Source organism: Toxotes jaculatrix, chromosome 8, assembly GCF_017976425.1.
Source record: "Toxotes jaculatrix isolate fToxJac2 chromosome 8, fToxJac2.pri, whole genome shotgun sequence".
Classification (NCBI taxonomy): Eukaryota; Metazoa; Chordata; class Actinopteri; family Toxotidae; genus Toxotes; species Toxotes jaculatrix.
Genome location: NC_054401.1, coordinates 18,804,375 through 18,826,652, shown reverse-complemented (window position 1 = coordinate 18,826,652; position 22,278 = coordinate 18,804,375). Strand labels below are relative to the sequence as shown.

Here is a 22,278-nt window from a genome sequence, read left to right as displayed (position 1 = left end):
TATTACCAATATGATTTTTCTAAACCACTCAGCTGTTTCCATCTTAGATCTGTATAAACAATAGGATTACAGTCTATAAATCATAAATATGGAGTCGAAATCCAGACTGCACACAGCAAACATACATAGACCATAATATCTACATTGGTCTCGGCTTCTACTCCGTGCGAATGAGGATGCTTATTACCTTACCGTGTCGGTGCTTAGAAATCCCTCTTTTATGACATTCAATGCAAGGCCATGCAGCGTGCCTTATTCCGCCTTTTAATCGACTAATCGCGTTTTCTATGAACTGATCAATTGTTCCGGATCCAGAGCGAAATAAACGGGCCGTTGAGTACACGGCGATGGCATGAATTTCCCGTTAAGGAACCACACTAGACTCCACTGCGCGTCTGGTTCAATGAATTTCTCCTCTGATCCCCACAGCATCAGCGTTAAGCCAGCACGAATACGCCGTACACTTCCGGTCAGATTTTCACAATAAAACGATCAGTTATCTTCTTAGGAATACAGTAAAAATAGAAAGTGTTTATTTTCATAACCATATAAATATAGCCTATAAGGTGACCCAAACTGATGATATTCAACTGTGATTCCCGTGGGTTACAAAATACCATAAAACCCTGACTACACTGATTTTCAAGTATTTTGCTGCAGCAGTTTGGCTTCATTTTCTGGTGATGATTTTATTTGACAACGGCGTCTCTGTGTATCCTGTCTGATTCTGGCTGTCTCTGTGTAGCTTGATGCAGCTCCGATCCTCCGGTGCCACTTGTGATGTTGGAAGGATGCTATGCGCATGCGCACAAATGGAGGCGGATGCAGCAGCAGGGCTGCATCAGCTTGTCAAGTGGGCCAGACATAACCAGCATAAGACGGGAAAAGCTATGTCTTTGGCTTCAAAATAAAAGTGTAAAAACAAATTGTCATCTAATTGAACAAAAATAACTGCTGGTTGAACTTCAGTTCTTTGTTGACTTAACTAATTAAAAGTCAGTAGCGCTGTAAAACAGATACAACACAAAATAGTCTATTGCATCATACTGCTGTAAGGTCTTATTATGAAAGTGGCACTGGGTAATGATCATAGAAAATCATTAAATGACTGACCAGGGAGATGTCAGTGAAGTGAGGTTTGTTTACTGGGCAGCATTAACGTCGTTTTGATCCCCAGCTGTTCAAAAGTGTAGCCTAAACTATTTGTGTCACCCACATAAAAAGCCACTTTTTATTGTTTTTGTGATTGCTCCACACTGTATAATGATTCTAAAACATTACACGTCTCCGGCAGAGATTTCAAAAGCCGAGGTGATGTCGGCAAAACAAAAGCTGCAACTATGACCGGTCATCAAGGAGGTTTTATTTTGATATTCCTGACCGTAATCCTGTGGCTCACCCCGTCTAACTAGACTCTCTGTGGCTCCGCGGTTGCACCGGCTCCTGTCTTGTCCTCTACGTGTACGAGCTGTTTGTTATAACCTACAGATTTTACGATTTCTGTCTCTTATTTCTACGCCACGGGTGGACCACAGTCATTTGCGCAGTCTTCAGGCGAGGCTGAAATGCGGAGAAAAGCGGAGATGCGCTCCTTGGACTCACTTCACTGATGGTCGTGAGCTTAGATCATCAGAGGCCCTGTTCTCCGATCACTGGAGCTAGTTCCTCATTTGAAAATGGTCCGGTGAAATTTGGTTTCAGACGACGGAGAGTTTTTCAGCGACACGGTCACGACTGCGATTTGAGAAAGAAAATGAAGATTTGGAGCACGGAGCATGTTTTCAGGTTGGTCACACTGGTCATTATTCTTTAGACTATTAATAAAGCAGAATGAACTGGTATGTGGCTGCAGGGCTCGGTCGATGGGACCTTCAACCTTGAAAAAACTGGAGCATTAAACTCTGAAGCTTATGACTTTACGAATCTGGTCAGAAAATCCTGTATTCATACAGGATTTGAGTATGGATACTCAAATCCTGTATGATATCCTTATAAAAACATATCAACCTGCCCAGACACAGTTTTGTTGTGGAGAAGCTCATAAGGGAAGTATTTTTGCACTGACTTCAATAACCCTGTTCATTAAATATATTCCTGTACTCTACAAGCTTGTTGCATGTCTATACATTTATTCCCATTCATGTTATTTTGTATTGGTTTGTGTGCAGTTACCCGTGGGAGACAGTGATCAAGGCTGCCATGAGGAAGTATCCCAACCCCATGAACCCCAACGTGGTCGGAGTGGACGTGCTGGACCGCAGCCTGGATGCTGAGGGACGTCTGCACAGCCACAGACTCCTCAGCACAGAGTGGGGCCTGCCGGGCATCGTACGAGCGGTCAGTCATCAACACGCAGACACACACTCTAGATGTATAGAAATACACAGTCATGCGTGCTCACAGGCATACAGGTACATCTATACATGGAGAGGACAAACTTGGGTTTCTACATGATGACTTTTTCATCATTAAAATAAGCAATAGTGAGTACAATCAGCACCCTAGAGGCCATCAACAGCTTCTAGAAGTGGGTCCTGTTGTTGTTTCATGCACGTACAGGATGATTTTACTGTACATACCAAGTATTATTGTGTTTGCAGATACTGGGAACCAACCATACGCAGACATATGTGAAGGAACACTCCATAGTCGACCCTGAGGAGAAAAAGATGGAGTTGTGCTCAACAAATGTAAGTTTGAATTGAGCTCATAAGTCAGCCATCTTTGGGTTACACAGCACTGACTTAACACTGGTTTATTTAGCAATGGTTATCCATCAATATTTAAAAAGATTGTTAATTAATGTCTTAAAATGTGAATATTTTTGCAGAATAAGAGTTTTCATAAACAGCTGCAAAAGTGTTCTGACTGTGAGGTGGATATTTCAAATTTTAAAAATATAATTTACAGGAAGTATTATGGTACATTGTAATAGCTATTTCTCCGTACAAGTCAATAGTGCATCCTGTAAATAACTGATAATCCAAGTCTATTATGTCTTCCAGATTACTCTCACCAACCTCATATCAGTGGATGAGAGGCTTCTTTACAGACCACACCCAGACAACCCTGAGGTGTAAGTACATTATACAATTTAATTCACTTTGCATTTCATTTCTGAAAGCACTCTTGGGTTCAGAGAGTTTGAATGAGCGATAGGACTTTGTGTTCTTGCAGGTACAAAAAGTTATACTGTTTGTTCATGTTTTGTGGTGATCATGTTACCTCTCTCTCTTTATGTCAGTACCATTCTGACCCAGGAGGCCATCATCACAGTCAAGGGAGTCAGTCTAAGCAGTTACCTGGAAGGGATGATGGCCAGGAGAATGTCAGCTAACGCCAGGAAGGTAACAGAAAATAGAAACAGCACATTTATATTTATGCAGTTACTTCATCTTTTGCATGTCATCTGAATTCTAGTTCGGGTGATAAAGATACTGCTGATGATTTCTTTGCATGCCATCTAACTGGGACTCCACTGTCTCTCTGCTGTTCCCAGGGCCAGTTTTACTGGACATGGAGTCAAAATTGAGTATTTCCAGTGGTGTTCACCTGTCTATGTGAATGACTCTTCTGTTTCTCTGTGTGAATCTGTAGGGTTGGGATGCTATTGAGTGGATTATTCAGAACTCTGAAAGAGAGAACGTACCTCTCTGTGACATTTACTAACTCTGGTAACTCTTTGCTTTCCTTTGCAACTTTGTCCTCCAGTCTCACCATATTGTTATAAGCATGCTTCTTTTCACCTCTCTCGAAACTACAAAGAAAAAAAGTGTTACTTTAGTGTATGTATCACATAATGCTCAGCGCTCATTTTTGTTCGCATACACAGGGGTTGCAGTTCTACAGCGACGACTACTTCCCCTGACTACACCTCATAAACCACTGGGGGTCCTCAGCTTCTCGGGATCCTCTGCAGTTGGTACTTGAACTGTCTGGGAGGTTTTGTGGATTTTCACCCCCATACCCTCTCTGCCACCTCTGGAGTACATGCACTGGAAGCTCAGACAGACAGTCAAATGTTGCCAAAGCTGAATGGTTAGAAGGGAGCATGAGAGGGAAAGTGTGTTAGAGCAGGGTTTTGGTCAGTGTGACTCAGTAATCATTAACCCATTTACAACCATTCTAATTTAGAAAACTGTGGAGACCAATACAAGTTTGTCCTGCTGAATGACCAAAAGGTTTAAAAAGAATGTGTGCTGCTATGAAGTTTACCTTCTGTAAAGAATTACATGAACTTTATGAGCACACCAAACTTCACTGATTTGAATATTATATTACTACCCCACACACACACACACACCTTTTTGAAAACAAGGTACGGAACAAAATAATATGCAACAAACCTCCTAACTTTATTTTACCTGGTGTAATTCTTCTGTGAAACACAGGAGACTCTTATACTAGGAGTCAAAATCAGAGTTATCACTGGTGCTTATTATGTGTTTCAAGAGGCACAAACTGTAGACGATATGTTCGCATGATAATAGCTTAAAAAAAATGGAAGGGTGGGTGGGGGTATTAAGGAAAACGAATAGTGTGGTAGCTGGCTAGCCAGGAAGCTAGCTATAATTGCAAGAAATTATATTATTTATATGATTAAAAAAAGATGGGGATGTACCATTAACATTGCCTTCTTTTTCTGTTGTCAAGGCATCAATACAGTGGCACCTTTCTGAAGTAAAACCGATGAGTAGTAAGGACTTAAACCAGCACATTCGTAATTGGCTTAATGAGGAAGATGAAGATGGCGTACATACCTTTGTATATCAGCGTAGAAAAACGATGGACTGATTCTCTTTGTGGGCAGAAATACCTATTTATATGGCCTTAAATTGATGCCTGTGTATTATTGCTTTGGCAGCAGTGTCATGCCTTTGCCAGTCATACACATCTTGCTTCCAAATGTTTAACTACTCTGTAAACACTACCTGTAGGGCCCTGAGGAGCAGGCCAGTACTGTATGTGCAATGCTGCAGTGGGAGATTGCACACCATGACTTACGTGCTAAATCATTTTTTCTTGTTAAAACAAATAATATTTACATAATATTTGTATAAATATTATTTATTTAAATTCACTGTGTAACAAGCAGCGAAGCATTACATTGTTTACATTGTCAAGAGTGTCATGTACAAAAGTTTAATTTGCTTTTTAAATTTTTGATTTAACTTCAGCTGTTGTCCGACTGCAACAATTAAAACAACTAGAAAATTTCATTTAACAAATCGGTGATGTGAACACTGTGTTTGTTGTTGCTCACACAGAGCTCGTTGTCTAACAACCCTCGTGTTATACAGCAGGCCTGCCTAATTAAGACTAATGTCCCAGAGTTCTTTTGGTGAAAAGGCACTGGAGAGATCTGCTTGTTCTCTTAGTTAGTTAGCGCCTTAAGCATTTCCTCAACCACTGATCGAGTGGGCTGAGGTGCTTTCCTTTTAAGAATTTTCTTTGTTTAGTTTTTTTCTCAGAGTCTCAGCTCAGAGTTTCATCTCGTATGCAGTTTTGTTTCTCTGCTCCGGTAAGAAACACTCAGGTATGAACGCTGATGGAAACTCTGAGGCAGAGAACATCTATCACAGATAGTTTGTTATAAGCTTTTCCTGATGGTGCCAAGTGCCAGTTACACCCTTTAACAAGATTTTTTTTTTTTATTACTACTTGCAGTTCATCATTTGTCCAGTAGAGAGCACAAGTTCACTGTTAGCAACAGGAAAACCACAGGGCAGCCAGTGTTTACCTCTAACAGGAGGCCCATTTGAGTTTTAGTGTGTGTTGAGGAGAATCAAATTAAGGCCAGATGCAAGTTTTTTTTAATTTTATTTATTCAATAGAACATAAACAAAATGCATTGCATAGCATGTACATCATTCCTCACTGTCTGAGCAGTGACAGAGGAAAGTCTGGATCAAACTGCCTCCCTTCAAACCCAATAGTGCAAGTCGAGCCACTTGCCACAATCTCAATAAATAAATACGTAAACACAATCAGCTGGGTGTTTAAAAAAATAAATCATGCAGTAAGCTACAGAAAAATATGATGTTTCAAACGGGCAAGTGTGGTATCAGAGCCTCAGATCTTAAATACCACTCTTCTGTAAATGAGGCATTTGGTGGTGATGATAAAAAAACAGCATCAGGATCTGAAAACAAGAATTAAGCTGTACCGGTTTCAAGTTTCACGATAAGGCACACACCATTGTAACATTGACTTTGATTACAATCTTTGGTAATACTGCACTCAGGTGCTGTTGCTATAGCAGCCACAGCAGAAAACGAACACACAATTAATAAAAAAAAAAAACTCATATCAAAGCCATATAAAAGTGAAAAATAACAAAACAAAATAGAAAAGATATTGTGGTGTGTTTACATATCAAAGAATCATCACTCAGACTAGTGATTAATTACTGACTCCCTTGCTTACATTCATTATCTCTTAGGTGCTGCAGCAACTTGAGATGTTCTCGTCTCCATCCCAGTGCCAAAATGAATATTACTGCAAACCTCATCTGAATGTCAAACACATTGCGTACCCCATGTGAGCAGGCTTTGTAATGCCATCCTGAACAAATCGTGACTTTAAACAAATCAAATAATCTTTCCACTCCCCGTGTTGAAAAGAACAATTACAAGGTTTGAAAACTAAAATTAAAATTTCACCAAATTCTCCAAATAGGGGAAAAAGGAGCGAACGCAGCTAAGGTCAAGAGGTGTGTTCATTTGGAGGTGTCGAAAACCACATTGTGCTAAGACTAAACTCTGACAGCTGGGTGCTCCCTTTCTCCTCTCCTCTCCTCCATCTAAAAGGAAGACTGCTCCTACATCTCTTTTCCTCTCTGTCACATTCTCTCACTTTCAACAGTGAACCCTGCCAGAAGCCTGTGTACTCTTCCAAAAGAAACTCCACTGCATAATTGTCCCCACCGAGCCTCCTCCAGGCATACCTCAACTAAATATACACCCAAGAATTGATTGTGCTGTTAAACAAAAACAACTTTGTACATTTTTATGTACAGTATGTACAGTCAGTTCATGTGGATTTGGGGGGAATCAGAAGTTAAAAAGGTTGATAAAGTCTTGAGGGGAGAGGGACATGGTGCAACTTTCTGGGTTGTTGGCTGTGCAGGGATGGTTTGTGTCCTGCAAAGAGAAGAGACACAACTGTCAGTATTAACTGCTGGTGTTTTTCTGTTTCATCTTCAGCTTTACTAACAGTAATATTTTAGGTTTGTGTCCACTTTGATCAAGTGCAAAACGAAAGGGAGAAAAAAATCAGCTACCTTCCAGAAAAGGATGTGGCAGTGTGTGCAGAAGTGCAGGGTGTCACTGTATTGTTCTCTGTGAGGGTAGCAGCGGCTCAGCTTAAAGTACATCTTCTTCCACTCCAGGTGACCTTTATCTGACACCATCAGGCGCTTTCGGATCTAAAGAAGAGAAAAACAGACTTAAAGACATGACCCACAGAGAGAAAAATACTTTGAAATATCCACTTTAATGTTAGCTCTCTTGAGAATTTCTCTTACACCACATTCACCACTGCACACATACTCGAAAGATGGAGAGTTCAGTAGCCTTAATGGATACAGATTTTCCCCAAAACACAAACAAAATTTAAACCGCTCTGACCTATAGGAAACTTCACCGTAACCTACTTTAGCTTATAGCTTGAGACCGACTCGCTCGCTTATCAAGCGCATGCCTTGGTGAAAGGCTACTGTGTCAGTGTCAGCATGCGCACCCTGCGGCCTCCCATTTTCCAGCAGCAGGTCAAGCTTATCAGAGATGCTTGACCTGCTTGTAGAGTGATTTTAATAACACATATTTCAAGATGGCTCTTTTATTTTCATTTTCTCAGGTATGTACCAAGTAGGTCAGCTGAAGCAATGACATAGTTTAAGGACAATGAAGATGACAACTAACCTGCAGTATATGAAAATGTGTGTGGGAGTGCAACATTCTTATTCTGTACATACACATTAATGTCTACATACCTGTCTGTCTGTGAAGTGGTACTGGCAGAGTCTCTTCCACAGCAGCCGGTCCTCAGTGAGGGCCCCCAGCTCAGGACACACCTGGCCCAAGCTGACCAGGTCCCTGCCGTCCGAAAGGCGCTGCATGATGTTGAGCTGCAGGCTGGCAGGCAGGTCAGTCAGAGTCATGCCTGTAGATGTGGGCTGCAGGAAACAGGAGGCACAATAAGCCTTGAACATAATGGAAATTTAAAGCCTTCTAGAAGTCTCTAAAGCACTTTTGAGTCTAGCTCGTGGTCTTACCCTGTTGATCTGGATGTTGTCCAGCTGCTGCTGCCACTGCAGGATATTCTCCATGCGGTGCACCCAGATGTTGATGTTCCCCACCAGGACAGACTTGCCCATGTCCTGAACAAGACCACACAGCGAGACGTACAGCGTCTGCAGCAGCTCTTTGATCGGACGAACGTTCTGCTGGTCATCGAGGACTGCGGGGAGGAAATCAGAAGCTATTCATTGAGCTCAATTTATTACTTTAATTATGAGCTAAAAGTGAGGTTTTAAACACTGAGCATTACAGAGAGATTAGTAGCTACCAGGCAAACAGCCAAACCGTAAACTATTTATTGTGAATCATCGAAAATCACAACGTTAAACTAAATGTTTTGGAGTGGCTGTGCTCTCCTCCTGTGACGTTCATAATATTTGGCCAACAGGTTTCATAACGCCACCTAAACAACCTGAATCTCTGTTTAGCAGAGGGAACATTTAGTTTACACTATGGCTTGCAGAGGGATCTGGTGACTGTCAGTGTTTTTCACTGTGCCATTAAAGCCCTAAATTCACTCCTCTGCCTTCTTTAGATGTTGTCAGGGCTCATTTCCTCACCTATTGGTGCAAACAACAAAGCAGGAAGGCTTCATGTTTGCTCTATTTATATTATTTATGTTTATGTTGTGGTTCGTTACTACGCTGTGAAATTGAACCAACAATAAAGAAAATGAAAGGGATTAAAGGGTGAATTGAGCATTTGTATATGCTATGCATATGTAAGAGCTGCATTTGTGTGGGCAAAAATAAATAAAACCCACAAAAGACAGAAACTCAGAAGCAAAATTAGTCGAGCGACTTTGAACGAGTGAGAGGAGAGCGACGGGCCTCACCTTTCTGTACCACTCTCTCCAGAATATTCATGTAGTTTTTCTGCGCCACTCCGCTGAGCGAGGGGAGCTGGGACTTGGCGATAAGCTCCAGGAGCTGGAGCCGGGAAAGAAAAGAGACAGAAAGAAAGAAACACAACATAAATTTCACCCTGTCAGCTCCTGAGACTCTCTGTTCCATTGCCTCATTACTTAATGTTTGTTATGCTGCATTCTTACAAAGGCACTTGCACTCCTAACAATAAATGCTGTCTAGAACAAATTTGGAGCTGTTCCACCTGGTCATTACTCTCAACTGAAGCTGGATCCAACGAGCATATAACAGCAGCATTCTTGGCTCCGATCACTCTTGATCAGAGTCTCTTTAGGGGGAAGAAGCTACTGGAAAGGTGTTGGACAACAGCCCAGGCCGTCAACAACATCAGCCTCCACAAACAAGCTTTTAATCATTTGACTCCTGATACTCCTGTCATGTGAATTAGCTGAATCATTTGACAGAAAGTGTGTGTGTGTGTGTGTGTTTGCACTTGTGTGTCCATGCAGGCATGCTTGTGTGTTTATGTGTATGTCTGAGCGGTTGTTGCCATTGGCTAGCGGACAAACAGCGGGTTCCAGGGTGGCATGTCTGGCATGTAACAGATGACGTGACTTCATGGAGAAACTCAAGTTGACCCTTGCTCAATTCTCACCGAAGCATGTGACCTTTGTCATCATACCAACATCAACATATTGTGTGGGACTTTCTGGTAAATCGGAGGGGGATACTTAGCAGTTCAAGTAGGTAAGTTATGAGAGACGCACAAAAGTAGGCTGCACAAACTGTTCTCGCTGCATATTTCTAAACTCATAAAAGTGATTCATGAAAAATTCAAGTTCATTACTCCAAATAGCACCTGCTGTAAGTAAGCATTCAGCCAAATCCTAAATAAAAGCCAACGAGTTTCAGGATAATACCCAACTTTGAACTAAATTACTTCTCTCCTACGTCCTCTACCTCCCTGTCAGTTTTTATCAGTTTTAAGCTCCTTGGTCCCTCCTGGCTCCTTTTTTTCATTCTTTCCAGCTCCATTCCTAAACCCTAATCCCATGCCCTTCTTCTTTTAGCAGCTCATCAAGTGTTCCTCTCTTTGTAGAGCAGCCGGGCAGAACAATGTGCGTTTCCGTATCTACTTTTAGCCCCTGCTGTTCGCTAAACTGCACTTCATAGCTTGGCGTGCAGCTCACACTTTTCCACAAACACACCGACAGTATTGGAAGCTGTATGTTCTTATTATGCGATGGCCCCCCCTAAAACGAGTTCATTTTAAGGTTTCCATCTCCTTGAAATAACCTCCATTTGTCTGCTCTGAGAGGAGAGAGGGCTACTTGTTGTCACTTTGTGGAAGAACCTGATCTGTGTAACTGAGACGGAGTTAAATGAACCTGCAAATGCCATCAGACACAACCAGTGAAGAGCAGTGACCTAGGACACCATGTCCAGACTAGACGCTAGTGTTACACAGCCATATTGTTCTTTGGGCTTAGCACACTACACTGCACTCGTTAGCTGGAACCTGCGCTAAAAGGTCAACACAAAACTCCAACAGAGACAAAGTGTAACAAATGGCCAACTATATCAGATTGTTTTACCTTCTGATAGCTCAGGAATTTTATAATGCTGATATATTACACCTGTGTTTATGGGTTTACGACTGGAGATAAAAACAACAAAACAGTCATAAGACATGATCCCCTGCAATCTCACTGTCCTGCCAAAGGGGCAAGTTGGTTTGTCTCCTCCTTGGTCCATCTCACAACATTCAATAAGTTGGCACTTAAATAGAAAAACAGAAACGTGAGAAAGAGTAGGAGACCACACAAAAGGAAGAAGCTTAAGTCTGGCAGAGGAAAGTGAGTCTATGTGTGTGTGTGTGTGTGTGTGTTTGGGGCCTAAATCACCTGACAACCACTGGGTCTGGTTTCATAAACCCCTGTCAGGAGGTCGCACCTCACCGCACAGCTGTCACCCCCCCCCCAACCCCCGAGTCTCACTCCTGCCAGTACAGGAGAACACGACAACATGTAGCCCTCTGCTCACATGGGAGCACATGTGGGACAGCTGGTGTTCAGTTTAGCACTGTGACACTTAGATGTGGAGGGGTGAATAGCTTTTTATTGATGTCCCATAATGCAAATACATTATTTACTATTATTATCAAAAAGGATCATGACACAGCTCCCTTTGAGTGGACATTTTTCATCAAGCTATTTGGCATCCCTAGCGAACATGATATGTACAAAGCGAAATTTTTAAGGGTGCAACACAGTGCTTCATTTTAACACCTCAAACTGAATGAACTGAACTGGGTTGTAAACAGGAGTTGATCTTCAATGTGTCTTTGGTTTTAACATCATTTAGGGATGCCAAATGGCTTTAGTGATGCTATTACAACAAAATATCATGCAGTGACACAGTCTTGCTCTAGCACAAATACATACATACACTCCCTGGGTAAATGTTATCACCATTGAGAGACTCTTGTCTGCAGAACACTGATAGGCGTCTGGCAGAAGCCTACACACCCTCTTAACCTTAACCCCTTCTGTGCCACTAACCACAAAGGAAGACAGACAAAAAGGGACAGAAAAAACTGGAAGAGAAGAAAAGAGATGTGGACTCACTCTGACGACGTAATTAAATCTCCTCGTATCCTTGATTGCGCTGCAGAAATCTAAGCGGTTGAAGGCCTCTCCCAGCGTACAATATCCGTGGCGCTGGGAGAATTTAATTATCAGGGTATTAGATTGCGATCCGTGGCAGGAGTATAGAGTTTTCTCAGCATGTTTACATTAGCAATGATGATATGAAAAGTTGATGTGAAACTAAATGAGTTCGTTTGTTACCTCCTTGGTGCTTCCTTTATGAACATAAATCCACTTTTCCCTGTGGAAATCTGGTAGAAAGCAGAATGTTTATATTAGTGGCCTGCCCTCATTAAGCAGCTTATAAGCACTGTGACAAATGCGCACACACACGCACACGCACATCACAAATAAGATACATTTTCAGACGGAGTGTAGTTATTGAAACAGAGTTCATGAAATGATGGAAAATTAATAATAAACAGTATTATTAGGAAGTGTTTCCCACAGGAATGTTACATAACATCCTCATGAGCCTCTCCTGCTAATGTTTCTAGTCTGAACCCTAACTTTGGTATATCATTACATGAATTATAATCCCACACATAAAAATAAAAAAAGAGTTATCTTTTGCATATTTCTATAAAAAGTCAGACTGTGTGACTCACAGGGGACCTTAGTGTTGTTGTTCATTAGATCTTTTTTCCTCTTCTTGGCAGCCATGTCGTAGCTGAGAGAAAGCAGCAAGTTCTCCTTGTTGAAACACTCCTCCTGTTCAGCTTTGCAGAAGCTGGAAAAACACAAGGATACATATTTAATTAAAAGGCAACATTTCACCACTTTATCTCTGTACACAGTGCAGCTTTATTCACTTACACTGGCTTGTTTTCTCCCGTACAGACAGCACACTCCAGCATCACAACAAAGGCATCAACTATATTTCTAACTGCCTTTGTTCTACATGTGCTTTAACTGAAACCTTAGGCCGTGTTAAAGGTAGGCTCTTCATGTTAGAAGGGTGTGCAGTTATTTTGGAAAGCAGCACAGACTCAACAGACGTTTGTTAATCCACTCACTTGTTGTGTGGTTATTAATAGCTCAGTGATTAGCCTGGAAAAGGAACGTGGCCCCAGAAAAACAAAGACACTGATGGTTAGTGAGGTGGAAACAACATGAAGGTGGGGGCCTACTGTCTGTCTCTGTCTGTCTGTCTGTCACGCTGATTTTGTTCCTAATGCTATTTGGACTTTCTTTATCAAAGTATCTCCCTTCCTCCATCCTCCCTCCATCTTTCTCTAAGTAAAAAGTGATGGCGCATTAAACTGTTGCGCAATTTCAAAACTGCTGTGATGGAGACGGCGCCGTTTGTCAGGACATGTTTAATGACCAACCTCTCCACGGAGACGTTGTTGTTTCTGTCGTCTGCTGTTGTCTTTTTCCATCCCTCTTCGGTTTTGACCCAACTCTGACCCGGTGACCTCCAGTCCTGTCCGAGAAATGGCATCCTCACTCGGTGTCGCGAAGTTAAACAGACCTAGAAAATATCAGGAAGTAGTCCCCGCTTGGGTTAATGTGTGTCCCTTCTTGAAATCACTTTGTCCTCGTCGTGTGTCTGCTCTACTGTTGTTGTCATTGCGCAGCTCTTCTTATATCTTCTAAGTCGGAACCCGGAAACACGCGAGAGCCGCCCACTTTGGAAACTTCCCTGCAACACGTGGCTTTGTTTATCAACTCGAGCGTTGCAAAATCTGTCAGGGAGAAGAGCAGAAGCAAGAAAACTTTTCATGTCATGGAAAAAGACAGAGATAGAGGACACCGGGGAAATGCATTCTGAGGGACTTTGACACGACGAACCCCTTAGTGAAGCATTTTTTTTAATGCTTCACGGCTTAGGAGGTAATTATGTAACTGTCTCTGTGCTGTGACCAGCGCTGGAAAGAACATTTACTCAAGTACTCTACTTCATTTTGAGGTACGAGTAACGTACTTGAGTATTTCCTGTTTATGGTACTTGGTATGAATACTCCACTACATGCCAGATGGAAATATTGTACTTTTTACTTCACTACATTTATTAAACAGCTATAGTTCATGGAAGGAATATCAGACAATAGCCCCTCTGGGACAGACATGTAACAGCCCCCCTCCATCCCTCCCACATACAGTAAGAGAAGACCCACGGATTCAAAGAAACACATAAAGGATTCATTTCACGTCTCTTGGAGCTGCTCTTGTGTCTTTTTTGTAGTTTTGTTCCAATTTTACTCGTTTTGCATCTCTCTGCAGTTGATTTGCATTTGTTTGTGGTCATTTTGTGTCTCTCTCTGGTCATTGTCCATCTTGTTGTACTTGTTTTGCGTCTCTTTGTAGTCATTTTGTGAATCTCGGTTGTTATTTTGCATCTCTTTGTTGTCTTTATATTATTTATATTGTGGTCTTGCTACTTCTGCTTAAGTAAAGGATCTGAAAACTGAACACTGGCTGTGACTGACTCATTCTTACACACATCTCTATACACTCTCATCCAAGTATGTGAAATCAAACTGCAGTCTACCTCTGGACTATAACAGGACTGTCTCTCACTACAGATTTTAATGGCTAATGCACTGATGTTGATAAAAGTAATTACTGTTCCGGAAGTGTTTTGCTCAAGCTTATCAGCACTGGCTTTATGTGACTGTAAATATGAAGGGGGAAAAAAACATTATAGCCTCATGGTAACATGGCTGTAAAGTCCCCTGATTCTAACTCACTCCTGGTATTATAAATAGATGTTGTCCTTTGAATTCCTCCAGGGTATTGGGTTGCATTGTGGATTGTGTTGGGGGATGCATGTGTGTGTCTGCAGGGAGGAGGGTTTACCATTGTGTTTTAATTTTCCAAAAACAGTACCAGCTGATGTGTGAAGACTGGTTGAGGGTAATTTGTTTACTTTGGGCCATAATGTGTAACTAAGTCTGACCAGGGCACTGGGTCACCTCTTATCAGCTTAATTAAACATGTCATATTTACACACTCATCTGTGAAGCTCGTGTGAATCAGGTTCAAGGTTTGTATCTGCTTTTTTATGTCTTTAATAGCCTTCCTCTTATCAGTTGACCTTGTGCTTTTACAGGCAGGAAGCTCATTGAAAAACTAAATGTTTTCATGGTTATTGTTGTAGTGAAAGATCAGACGGAGATGTACATTGGTTGTCATCAGCATACAGTGAGAATGATCACATGGATGAATGAGGAAGTTCTGTATTCATTTAAAGCACACCCCAGTGTGAGTATTGCTGTGTAAAGCGCTTAAGTTCACTTCCTAAAAACCTTGCAGCACACAAACACTTTGTGTGCTGCATTCTCAGCAGTGGGTAAGCAAGTGTGTGTGTGTATCTATAGCCATGTGTGTGAACGGGTGTATGGTTACATGTCTGTCTGTACTGATGCAGTCAGAGGAGGGAGGGAATTTTCTGGGTCCTCATAATTCATGACACACTACACAATCTGCAAAACATGTCAGCAACAGCACATGGTGCACAGTGAGTGTACACTTCTTCCAAGAACCAACAGTGTTTCAGCTCTTCTAGTCAGTGTGTTGGGACGCATCAGGCTTGATGATGTGGCTGATGTGGTTTTTGTGCTGCACACTCACTACTGATGGTTACAAAACACCCTACAATGCTAGAAGGTTAGCTTTATTGTTGACAAGGGCTCTGTGAATTCCTTTCCTTCTGTTCTCCAGTTCACCTAGTTGCCCTTTTTGCAGCATTCACCAAGAATAATAACCAAGTATAAAAAAATGGTTCTCAGTCAGAAAAAGCTTATTTCAGTCTGAGTTTTCATTACAGACATCAGCACGTTGCTCATTACAGGTCCTGTGCTGCTGAAGCTTTTGAAACAGGTGCACCTGTGACTCCATGTCTGAAGTTTTAATACAACACCCTGATATATGCAAAAGGTCAGAGAGCTCTGCACACAATCTGCATATTAAAAGCTGTCAACAAGATGTCACATGAGAATAAAGCTAAATGGGCGGATGTATTCTGACTTGGTGTACTGATCGTGACTTTAAATTGCTTCCATTGCAGAAGTGTCCCACTTTGAAATAGTTCAGCAGTTGTGTGAGTAACTCCACAGAGCCACGGTGGTGTGTGTAAAAAGGGGAACTTGGAGACTAAAAATGTGTTACTGTCTGAAATGTAGGAGGTATACAGCAATGTGTGATGGTGTTGTGAGACCCTGAAGTCTAATTAAATCTATTTCTAGAGCAGGTCAAACTGCACGATGACATGGAAAGTCCCAGTAAGTGTTTGGTCAGTTGGCGAATGACTGACCGAGAAGGAAGCTATGACCTCAGGCTCTAAGGTGTTTTGGTTTAGTTTATTCCCTGAGTCACACACAGTAGTGAATCAGAGATGTGCTCTGTTTGATGTTAGTCCAGCTTGCATTGAAGTAAAGCAGTTTACACCATGGGCACTGCCTGGCCTGGGCATTCAGGGTTGTAGCCCTAAAGATTTCCTCTATAGCCCAAAATAATTCTCCACTTTGAACAGTTTTTGCAGTTTGAGCACTGAACCTCAGTAAAAGAAGACAGCACTGTTGTAAGTTTGTATCTTTAGTGAACTGAATGTTGTATATTACCTTCGATCAACAGAGGTAAGACCAATCAGAGAGGATTTGCAGGAAAATACATGGAAATACTCGTGTTTACCCTCTGAGAATCGCCATCTTTACATGGTGGAGAGGTTTGTGTTTTGTGTGGTTGGTGATCCTGGGAGCTGTGTTGTCAGGGACAACTGTCATGATCTGCCTCTCCGTTCCTCTCTTGCCCCGACTATGTGTTATCCTTTCATTTCCCCTCACCTGCCATTTTTCATCCTCCCACTTAAAACAATGTCTATATATTTCCAAAATACAAATCTCTCCCACATGCCAATGCCAGTGTTTTTGAGACATATGGATGCATGAGCCATCAAACTAGAAAGAGTTAAAAGGTCACCAGTGACTAATCTTTCTCTGCCTTTCTCCTCTGTCCGTCATCCATGTTTTTGTTGTGATGTTGTGACTAGCTGTGACAGCTGGTCAGTCCTGCTCGACCCTCCAAAAAACCTTAATGACAAACACACACACACTCTCACATTTGCACACAGTCACACACACATTTACACCTGTTGCTGTTCCTCCTGGATGAGTTTCATCACTCGCTCAGATTCTCTGTTGTGAAACCCTGCTCATCAGTTTCTTGCTGTCCCTAGTCGTCTCTCACATCTGCCAGCCCGCATGGCAACCGTCAGGGCCACATGCCTCACGTGGTGTAACATTTGCCCTCTTGTTTGTTTCTCAGAATAACATCAGATCACCTATACACTGTAGTCTTTCCAGTCCCCCACCTTTTTTTCGCCCACTCCACCCACTGTCCACTAGACTCCATTCGCTGGCAGTGAGTGAGTGAAACATCTGACCCAGTGAATTCTCGTTTCAAAGAAATGCACAGAGTCTCCTGAGTAATGCCTTCTGGTCACATTATGTTTACTCCGCATGAAACGGCTGACATTGGTCTCAGAAAGTCATTGATGAATGAAATTATGTAATCACTTTAGCTGTTGCTGATCTTTGAGGATTCAGTTCAAAAGAGGTGGTTTAATACTTCCTTAATATTACTTACAGAGATCAGAATCAATTTCTCTTCATATTAACCTTATCTGTCATTTTTTATAAGAAATCCTAATTGTGCTCCCAAGAACACTTAAACAAATCACCACTGTCCTCCTGGATAAACAGACAGCTAGATCTGGCTTTGAAGACCTTGCAGCATCTGTCTACCATTTTCCTGTGCATCTCTATGTGCTATCTGTATGAGCAGAAACATAAAAACTCATGTTAGCCAGCTGAGACTTCTTGGGGCAGTCCTGGCTTTAATTTCACCTTCAACAGATGGACCTGTTTCAAAATGTTCCTACAGGATAATATTTAAGGCTGCTCTTTGTAAAAGGATACCTTTTCTGCATTATCTTCTGCATTCCCCTGTGTGATGTTGCCAGGAACTTGTCTGGACATGTAGAGGCCCTGTGTGGACAGGAGTGTGAGTGGGGTCAAACAGGCACATGATGAGACATACAGGACACATGTGCTGCTCAGATTGCATTCACAGTCAACTGACTGAGAACTGTTAAGACATGTTGTCCAGATAGAGTGATGGAAAGAGCCCACATGTGAAGAGTGACATTTTATTACCAGAAAAAAAACAATACAAAAACATCAGAAAACCATTTTTAAAAAAAGATAAATTCAGGTGAATGGGAAAGTGCTCTCAGATGCCCACGGAAAAAAACTGCAAAAACTAAAAACATTATCGTTGCTTGTCTGAACACACCCTAAAGCTCCATTTTTAACAAAGTCCTATGCTTTTGTGTGTTTCTTTTTTTCATTTCACCACTGCATGAAACATCTGGTATTATTGAAGCATTGATCAATTGTATTGATCGAAAAGTTCACCAAACACAGCAGCAGGTTCAAACCCAGCAGAGGAACATAGCTTTGACTTGCACTGAACAGTACACAGCCCAAGGATTTAAACGTGACAAGTGAAATCTCTTGATTTAGAGCAGACTGAAAATAGCACTTTCACCCTCTGTGAAGTCAGACAGGTTGAGAAGTGGCAGTGCAGTAGGATAGCTTGTTTTCATAAGCTTGAATGTTAAAATAAAAACACAGAGAGAAAAGTACACAAACAAAAAAATAAATTTTCAGGTATAAAAATGATGAATGACAAGTGTTACTGTTTAGAACAACTAAATATACACAAATGTTTGAAATGCTTGAGGTATGCTTACTTTTGTGTATCAGGCATTTTTAAATACGTACATTTTTGGTGCAGAATTAATTTGTGATTGATGGTCTGTTCATTTTAAACAAATCTTTGTGAAATTTATATAGTTAAAATGTGAATTAGACCTTAGACATGTGAAATACACAAAATCCTGTCCTCCCTGCCTCAGCTATGATTTTGCCCATGTCTGTGAGACACATGTCAGAGTCAGGGAGCCGTGGTCAAACACTTTAAATGGCAGAGTCCCCTTCGAAGTCCAAGTGTCTGTCTTTAGGTCATAGCACTCAAAATTGTCCGAGTCCTCAATGACATCATGGCCGTTGATGTAACGTCCGCCTGTGATGTAGAGTTTGTTGTTGAGAACAGTGGCAGAATGGTGCATCCTCCTCTCCTTCAGGTTGGCACACTTGATGAACCGGTTGGCCTTGGTGTCGTATGCGATCATTCTCCTGGTGTATCCTGTGACAGGGGAGATATAAATATGAGAGGGGCGGCTCGTGTGGCTATAGCAGAATGCACTGATGTAATTCCACAATCTGATTCATTCGTAAACAAAAATCTATGCTGTTGAGTTTCAGCAAAGAGCATACAGTTGTTTTTTTCTACATTTATCTCTATATTTATTAGCTGAATTGTCTACATTGCATATTCCTTGACTACATAACGGTTTTAAGTCTAAATCACTGTGACTACCTCCAATGATGTAGATTTTGTCATCCATAATGGCAGCTGGAGCAGACACATTCTTCACCGTTCTGTTTTCCATCTTTGACCACATGTTCCTGGCAATGTGATACACCTACAGAAGAGAGGGGGGTGAAGAGGAATGAATAGAGTGAGTGAATGAATGTGAATGGATGGATGGACGAATCAATGAAGCCACAATCAAATGAAAACATATACAGTCACTTAGTGACTGGAGAACACTATGTCTCACTTGTATTATTCTGACAGGGTTCTGCATCGCATCTTCTCCTCCGAAAATGTAGATCCTCTGATTAGTAGCAGCCACTGCTGGGTGCAGCACAGCCTCAGGCATGGGCGCCATCGACTCCCACTGGTTGAACATACTGTTGTACCTGATGGCATTATTGAGATTGTTAGTATCTTTCACATTTGTTTTATACTGCATATGCCGTAGCATCGAATCAAGATTATTAGCAACTATATTTCTTGATTTTGGCTAATTATGGTGCATCTCACCTCTCCACTCTGTTTGTCACCCGTGTGTCAGGCCCAAGGCCACCCAGGACGAAGATGAAGTGGAGATAGGAGACACTCTGGTGGGCAAAGCGTGGCTCTAGCATGGGCTCCGCAGTTCGCCACTGGTTGGTCTTGAGGGAGAGGGTGTAGACAGTCTTACTGACTTGGCTGTACTTTGTGTTTGTGGTCAGGCCTCCGATAACATACAGGACGCTGTGAAGGGCAACATAAGAGGCCTTGTACAGACGAACGGGCAGTTTGGCAAGCCACTGCCACCTCTGGCTCTTCTCATCAAAGACTAGGGCTTCCCTCGAGGTCTGCTCATTGTTCTTTCTCCCTCCCACCACCACCAGCATATCATGGTAGGTGTATCGCCTTGGTGCTACCCAGAGACGTTTGAAGTCCACTGCTGTGTCTCCCATACATTTTGCGTTGACAGAAAACATGAGGCGTCTCACAGATTCGATGAGCTCTGTGCAGAGGGTGGAGGACTGGATCAGAGGGTCGTTGGCTATGAACTGGAAGAGGTAGGTGGGGTGGATGTGTCGAAGGCGAACCTTCTTGAAAAGGTCGCTAATGGCACCACGCCGAGATAAAGGATCATGGTGGATCCAAGCAACAAGTGTCTCAAAGACCTGTTCCTCCTCTGCACAAAGACTATCATCCTCCAGGTATCCCATGAGCTCTGGTAAGGACAGCTCACATAGATCCTCAGATGCTGACACATCAGAGAAGCTCTTCATTGCCATCTCCTTTGCCTTGTCCCTCAGACTGCTACAATGCATAATTTCGGAGAGTCTTATCATGCTCAGACAGTTTTCGGGGCTCAGCTGCTCCTGAAGGAAACTTGAACAGGCCTCAAAAAGGCGGCCATATTGCAACATGGATGCCGCCTGCATGAGAGGCAGCACAATGTCCATGCTGATGATAACAAGTCCGGTGTAAACATAGTCAATGATACTACTGAGAATGGTTGAGGTGATGCCCTTTAAGTCAATCTTGGTCTGCTGTCTCTCTATGAAGTTGTTACAGAACATGGCTCTGAAGTAAGGGCTGCTGGAGACCAGGACATTACGATGGCAAGGTATCTCTGTGTTATCTGAGCACAGTAACACATCTGTTAAGATCTTCTCCTGTCTCAGCCTGTTGAGCTGAAGGAGCAGGTTGGAGGACTGCTCCTTGTCTTTGTAGTGGAAGATTTTGACTTCTGGTTGGTCCATGCTGAGGAGAGAGACCATGTGGTTATCTTCAAACCATCTGATTTTCAGGCTTTGCTGTTTTTGAAAACTTAAAATAATGGCTGTCAAACATTAAATGAGCAAATATTAGCGTTACTTTAATGTGGAATCCACTTTACCAAAGTAAGATTTTTTTCTCATTCATGAGATATTAGTGGAATTAGCTTCACAAAGGGCTTGTGTCATATGATAGAAATTTAGCCTGCAAATATTCATGGTAGACTTTCAGAAAAATCACTGTTCGATTTTCTAGTATTCAAATGTACAATTTGCAGCCTGCTCAACTCATTACTATAACACTAACTTTGTTATTATGCAGATTTAGATTTGGCACATGGGCCTAATTCAGCACTGCTCCACTCAAATGTTTCATGAATACGGCCTACAGCCAGTATGCCTGTCTAATCATTTTGGAGACTAGTTGTCTGGGCAGATTACTGCAGAAACACCTGCACAACTATTTCTGTTACAGAAGTGTCATTGTCATGGGACCAGTGGTGCTTCTGTTCTGTGGCGACATTTTATGTGGAGTCTCAAAAGTGTTTTTTGGGTTTTCATTTGGAATTTGCAACTGCAACTTTTTTTCTTTCTTTTTTTTTTTGCTGCAATAGATATGAGTGCAAAATGTGAAAAAAAAATTGAAAACTTAAAATGTACATTTAAAGCAACATAAATGACAACTTAAACAAATGGCTGTACACATTTTAAAAATTGCACCTCCGCATGTACGGGAAAAATAAAACAGGTGATGCTTGCGTTTGATCCATATATACTTAAAATGTATTCAAAGCCATGCCAACATCAGACAAAAACCAATACAGCCCGTGGCTAGAATACAAGTCTTACCTGTTCTTCTTCTCTCTCTCTCTCTTTATATGCTTTCTAGGGGTCCCACTCTGTATTCAAAGCTAGATCTCAGCAGAAAATATGATGTCTTGACATTTTCCTGTTCTTTCTTCCTCTTTACTCTCGTGTTGATGCTGTGTGACTGTATGTTCCAAAGGGGGCTGTCTCTTTGTAGGAGAGAGTTGCGCACTGTTTGTTGTTATGGTCTCTTTCCACGAGGCCTCTGTGTACATTCCTCCCCTAAAAATAGAGCCTCTCTTTGGCAACAGCACTGCAGACTCACATGTGACATGTTAGAGCGCTTACTTAGTATCTGTCTGACTCCATCACTTAATCTCTGTCTTTCCATCTATTTCCTCCTTTGTTTCCCCTGTCCTCCAATGCTATATTCTTACTCCATTTCTTTCGCCTGCACAAGACCTCT

General features: G+C 41.9%; 3 protein-coding genes across 5 annotated transcripts; 1 reads left to right on the top strand and 2 right to left on the bottom strand.

Moving 5' to 3' along the window:
* Positions 1-1,442: 1,442 nt before the first annotated feature.
* Positions 1,443-5,713, top strand: prelid3a (PRELI domain containing 3A). Of its 2 annotated transcripts, XM_041043982.1 has the most exons (7): positions 1,443-1,785; positions 2,169-2,337; positions 2,601-2,690; positions 3,006-3,076; positions 3,245-3,347; positions 3,598-3,674; positions 3,833-5,713. In XM_041043982.1, exons 1-6 carry the CDS (start codon positions 1,610-1,612, stop codon positions 3,667-3,669), a joined length of 681 nt encoding a protein of 226 aa, XP_040899916.1. In that variant the 5' UTR covers positions 1,443-1,609; the 3' UTR covers positions 3,670-3,674; positions 3,833-5,713. The 2 variants fall into 2 exon arrangements, with proteins under 2 accessions (XP_040899916.1, XP_040899917.1); XM_041043983.1 differs by lacking the exons at positions 3,598-3,674; positions 3,833-5,713 and adding an exon at positions 3,500-3,542.
* Positions 5,714-5,796: 83 nt separating this feature from the next.
* fbxo32 (F-box protein 32) lies at positions 5,797-13,392 on the bottom strand. Its single transcript, XM_041043981.1, has 9 exons — positions 13,146-13,392; positions 12,423-12,544; positions 12,016-12,065; positions 11,794-11,886; positions 9,136-9,229; positions 8,276-8,460; positions 7,994-8,176; positions 7,283-7,426; positions 5,797-7,142 (listed from the first exon to the last, which is right to left on the bottom strand). The coding sequence occupies exons 1-9, from the start codon at positions 13,256-13,258 to the stop codon at positions 7,053-7,055; spliced, it is 1,074 nt and encodes a 357-aa protein (XP_040899915.1). The 5' UTR covers positions 13,259-13,392; the 3' UTR covers positions 5,797-7,052.
* A 4,559-nt stretch (positions 13,393-17,951) lies between these two features.
* On the bottom strand, positions 17,952-22,042 carry LOC121186613 (kelch-like protein 38). Of its 2 annotated transcripts, XM_041045390.1 has the most exons (5): positions 21,855-22,042; positions 19,771-20,991; positions 19,505-19,646; positions 19,261-19,366; positions 17,952-19,026 (listed from the first exon to the last, which is right to left on the bottom strand). In XM_041045390.1, the coding sequence occupies exons 2-5, from the start codon at positions 20,988-20,990 to the stop codon at positions 18,737-18,739; spliced, it is 1,758 nt and encodes a 585-aa protein (XP_040901324.1). In that variant the 5' UTR covers position 20,991; positions 21,855-22,042; the 3' UTR covers positions 17,952-18,736. The 2 variants fall into 2 exon arrangements, with proteins under 2 accessions (XP_040901324.1, XP_040901323.1); XM_041045389.1 differs by lacking the exon at positions 21,855-22,042 and having other exon boundaries at positions 19,771-21,008.
* Between the last annotated feature and the right edge of the window lie 236 nt (positions 22,043-22,278).

Coding starts and splice junctions, on each gene's coding strand:
- prelid3a (XM_041043982.1), top strand. CDS start 1,610: ATGGTCGTGAGCTTAGATCATCAGAGGCCCTGTTCTCCGATCACTGGA. Junction 2,338..2,600: donor TGCCGGGCATCGTACGAGCG/GTCAGTCATCAA, acceptor TTGTGTTTGCAG/ATACTGGGAACCAACCATAC. Junction 2,691..3,005: donor TGGAGTTGTGCTCAACAAAT/GTAAGTTTGAAT, acceptor TATGTCTTCCAG/ATTACTCTCACCAACCTCAT.
- fbxo32 (XM_041043981.1), bottom strand. CDS start 13,258: ATGCCATTTCTCGGACAGGACTGGAGGTCACCGGGTCAGAGTTGGGTC. Junction 12,066..12,422: donor CAACAACACTAAGGTCCCCT/GTGAGTCACACA, acceptor GCTTTCTACCAG/ATTTCCACAGGGAAAAGTGG. Junction 8,461..9,135: donor GGAGAGAGTGGTACAGAAAG/GTGAGGCCCGTC, acceptor TCCTCCCCGCAG/TCCTCGATGACCAGCAGAAC.
- LOC121186613 (XM_041045389.1), bottom strand. CDS start 21,008: ATGGTCTCTCTCCTCAGCATGGACCAACCAGAAGTCAAAATCTTCCAC. Junction 19,367..19,504: donor ACCCTGTCAGAATAATACAA/GTGAGACATAGT, acceptor TCTCTTCTGTAG/GTGTATCACATTGCCAGGAA. Junction 19,027..19,260: donor CAAAATCTACATCATTGGAG/GTAGTCACAGTG, acceptor CCCCTGTCACAG/GATACACCAGGAGAATGATC.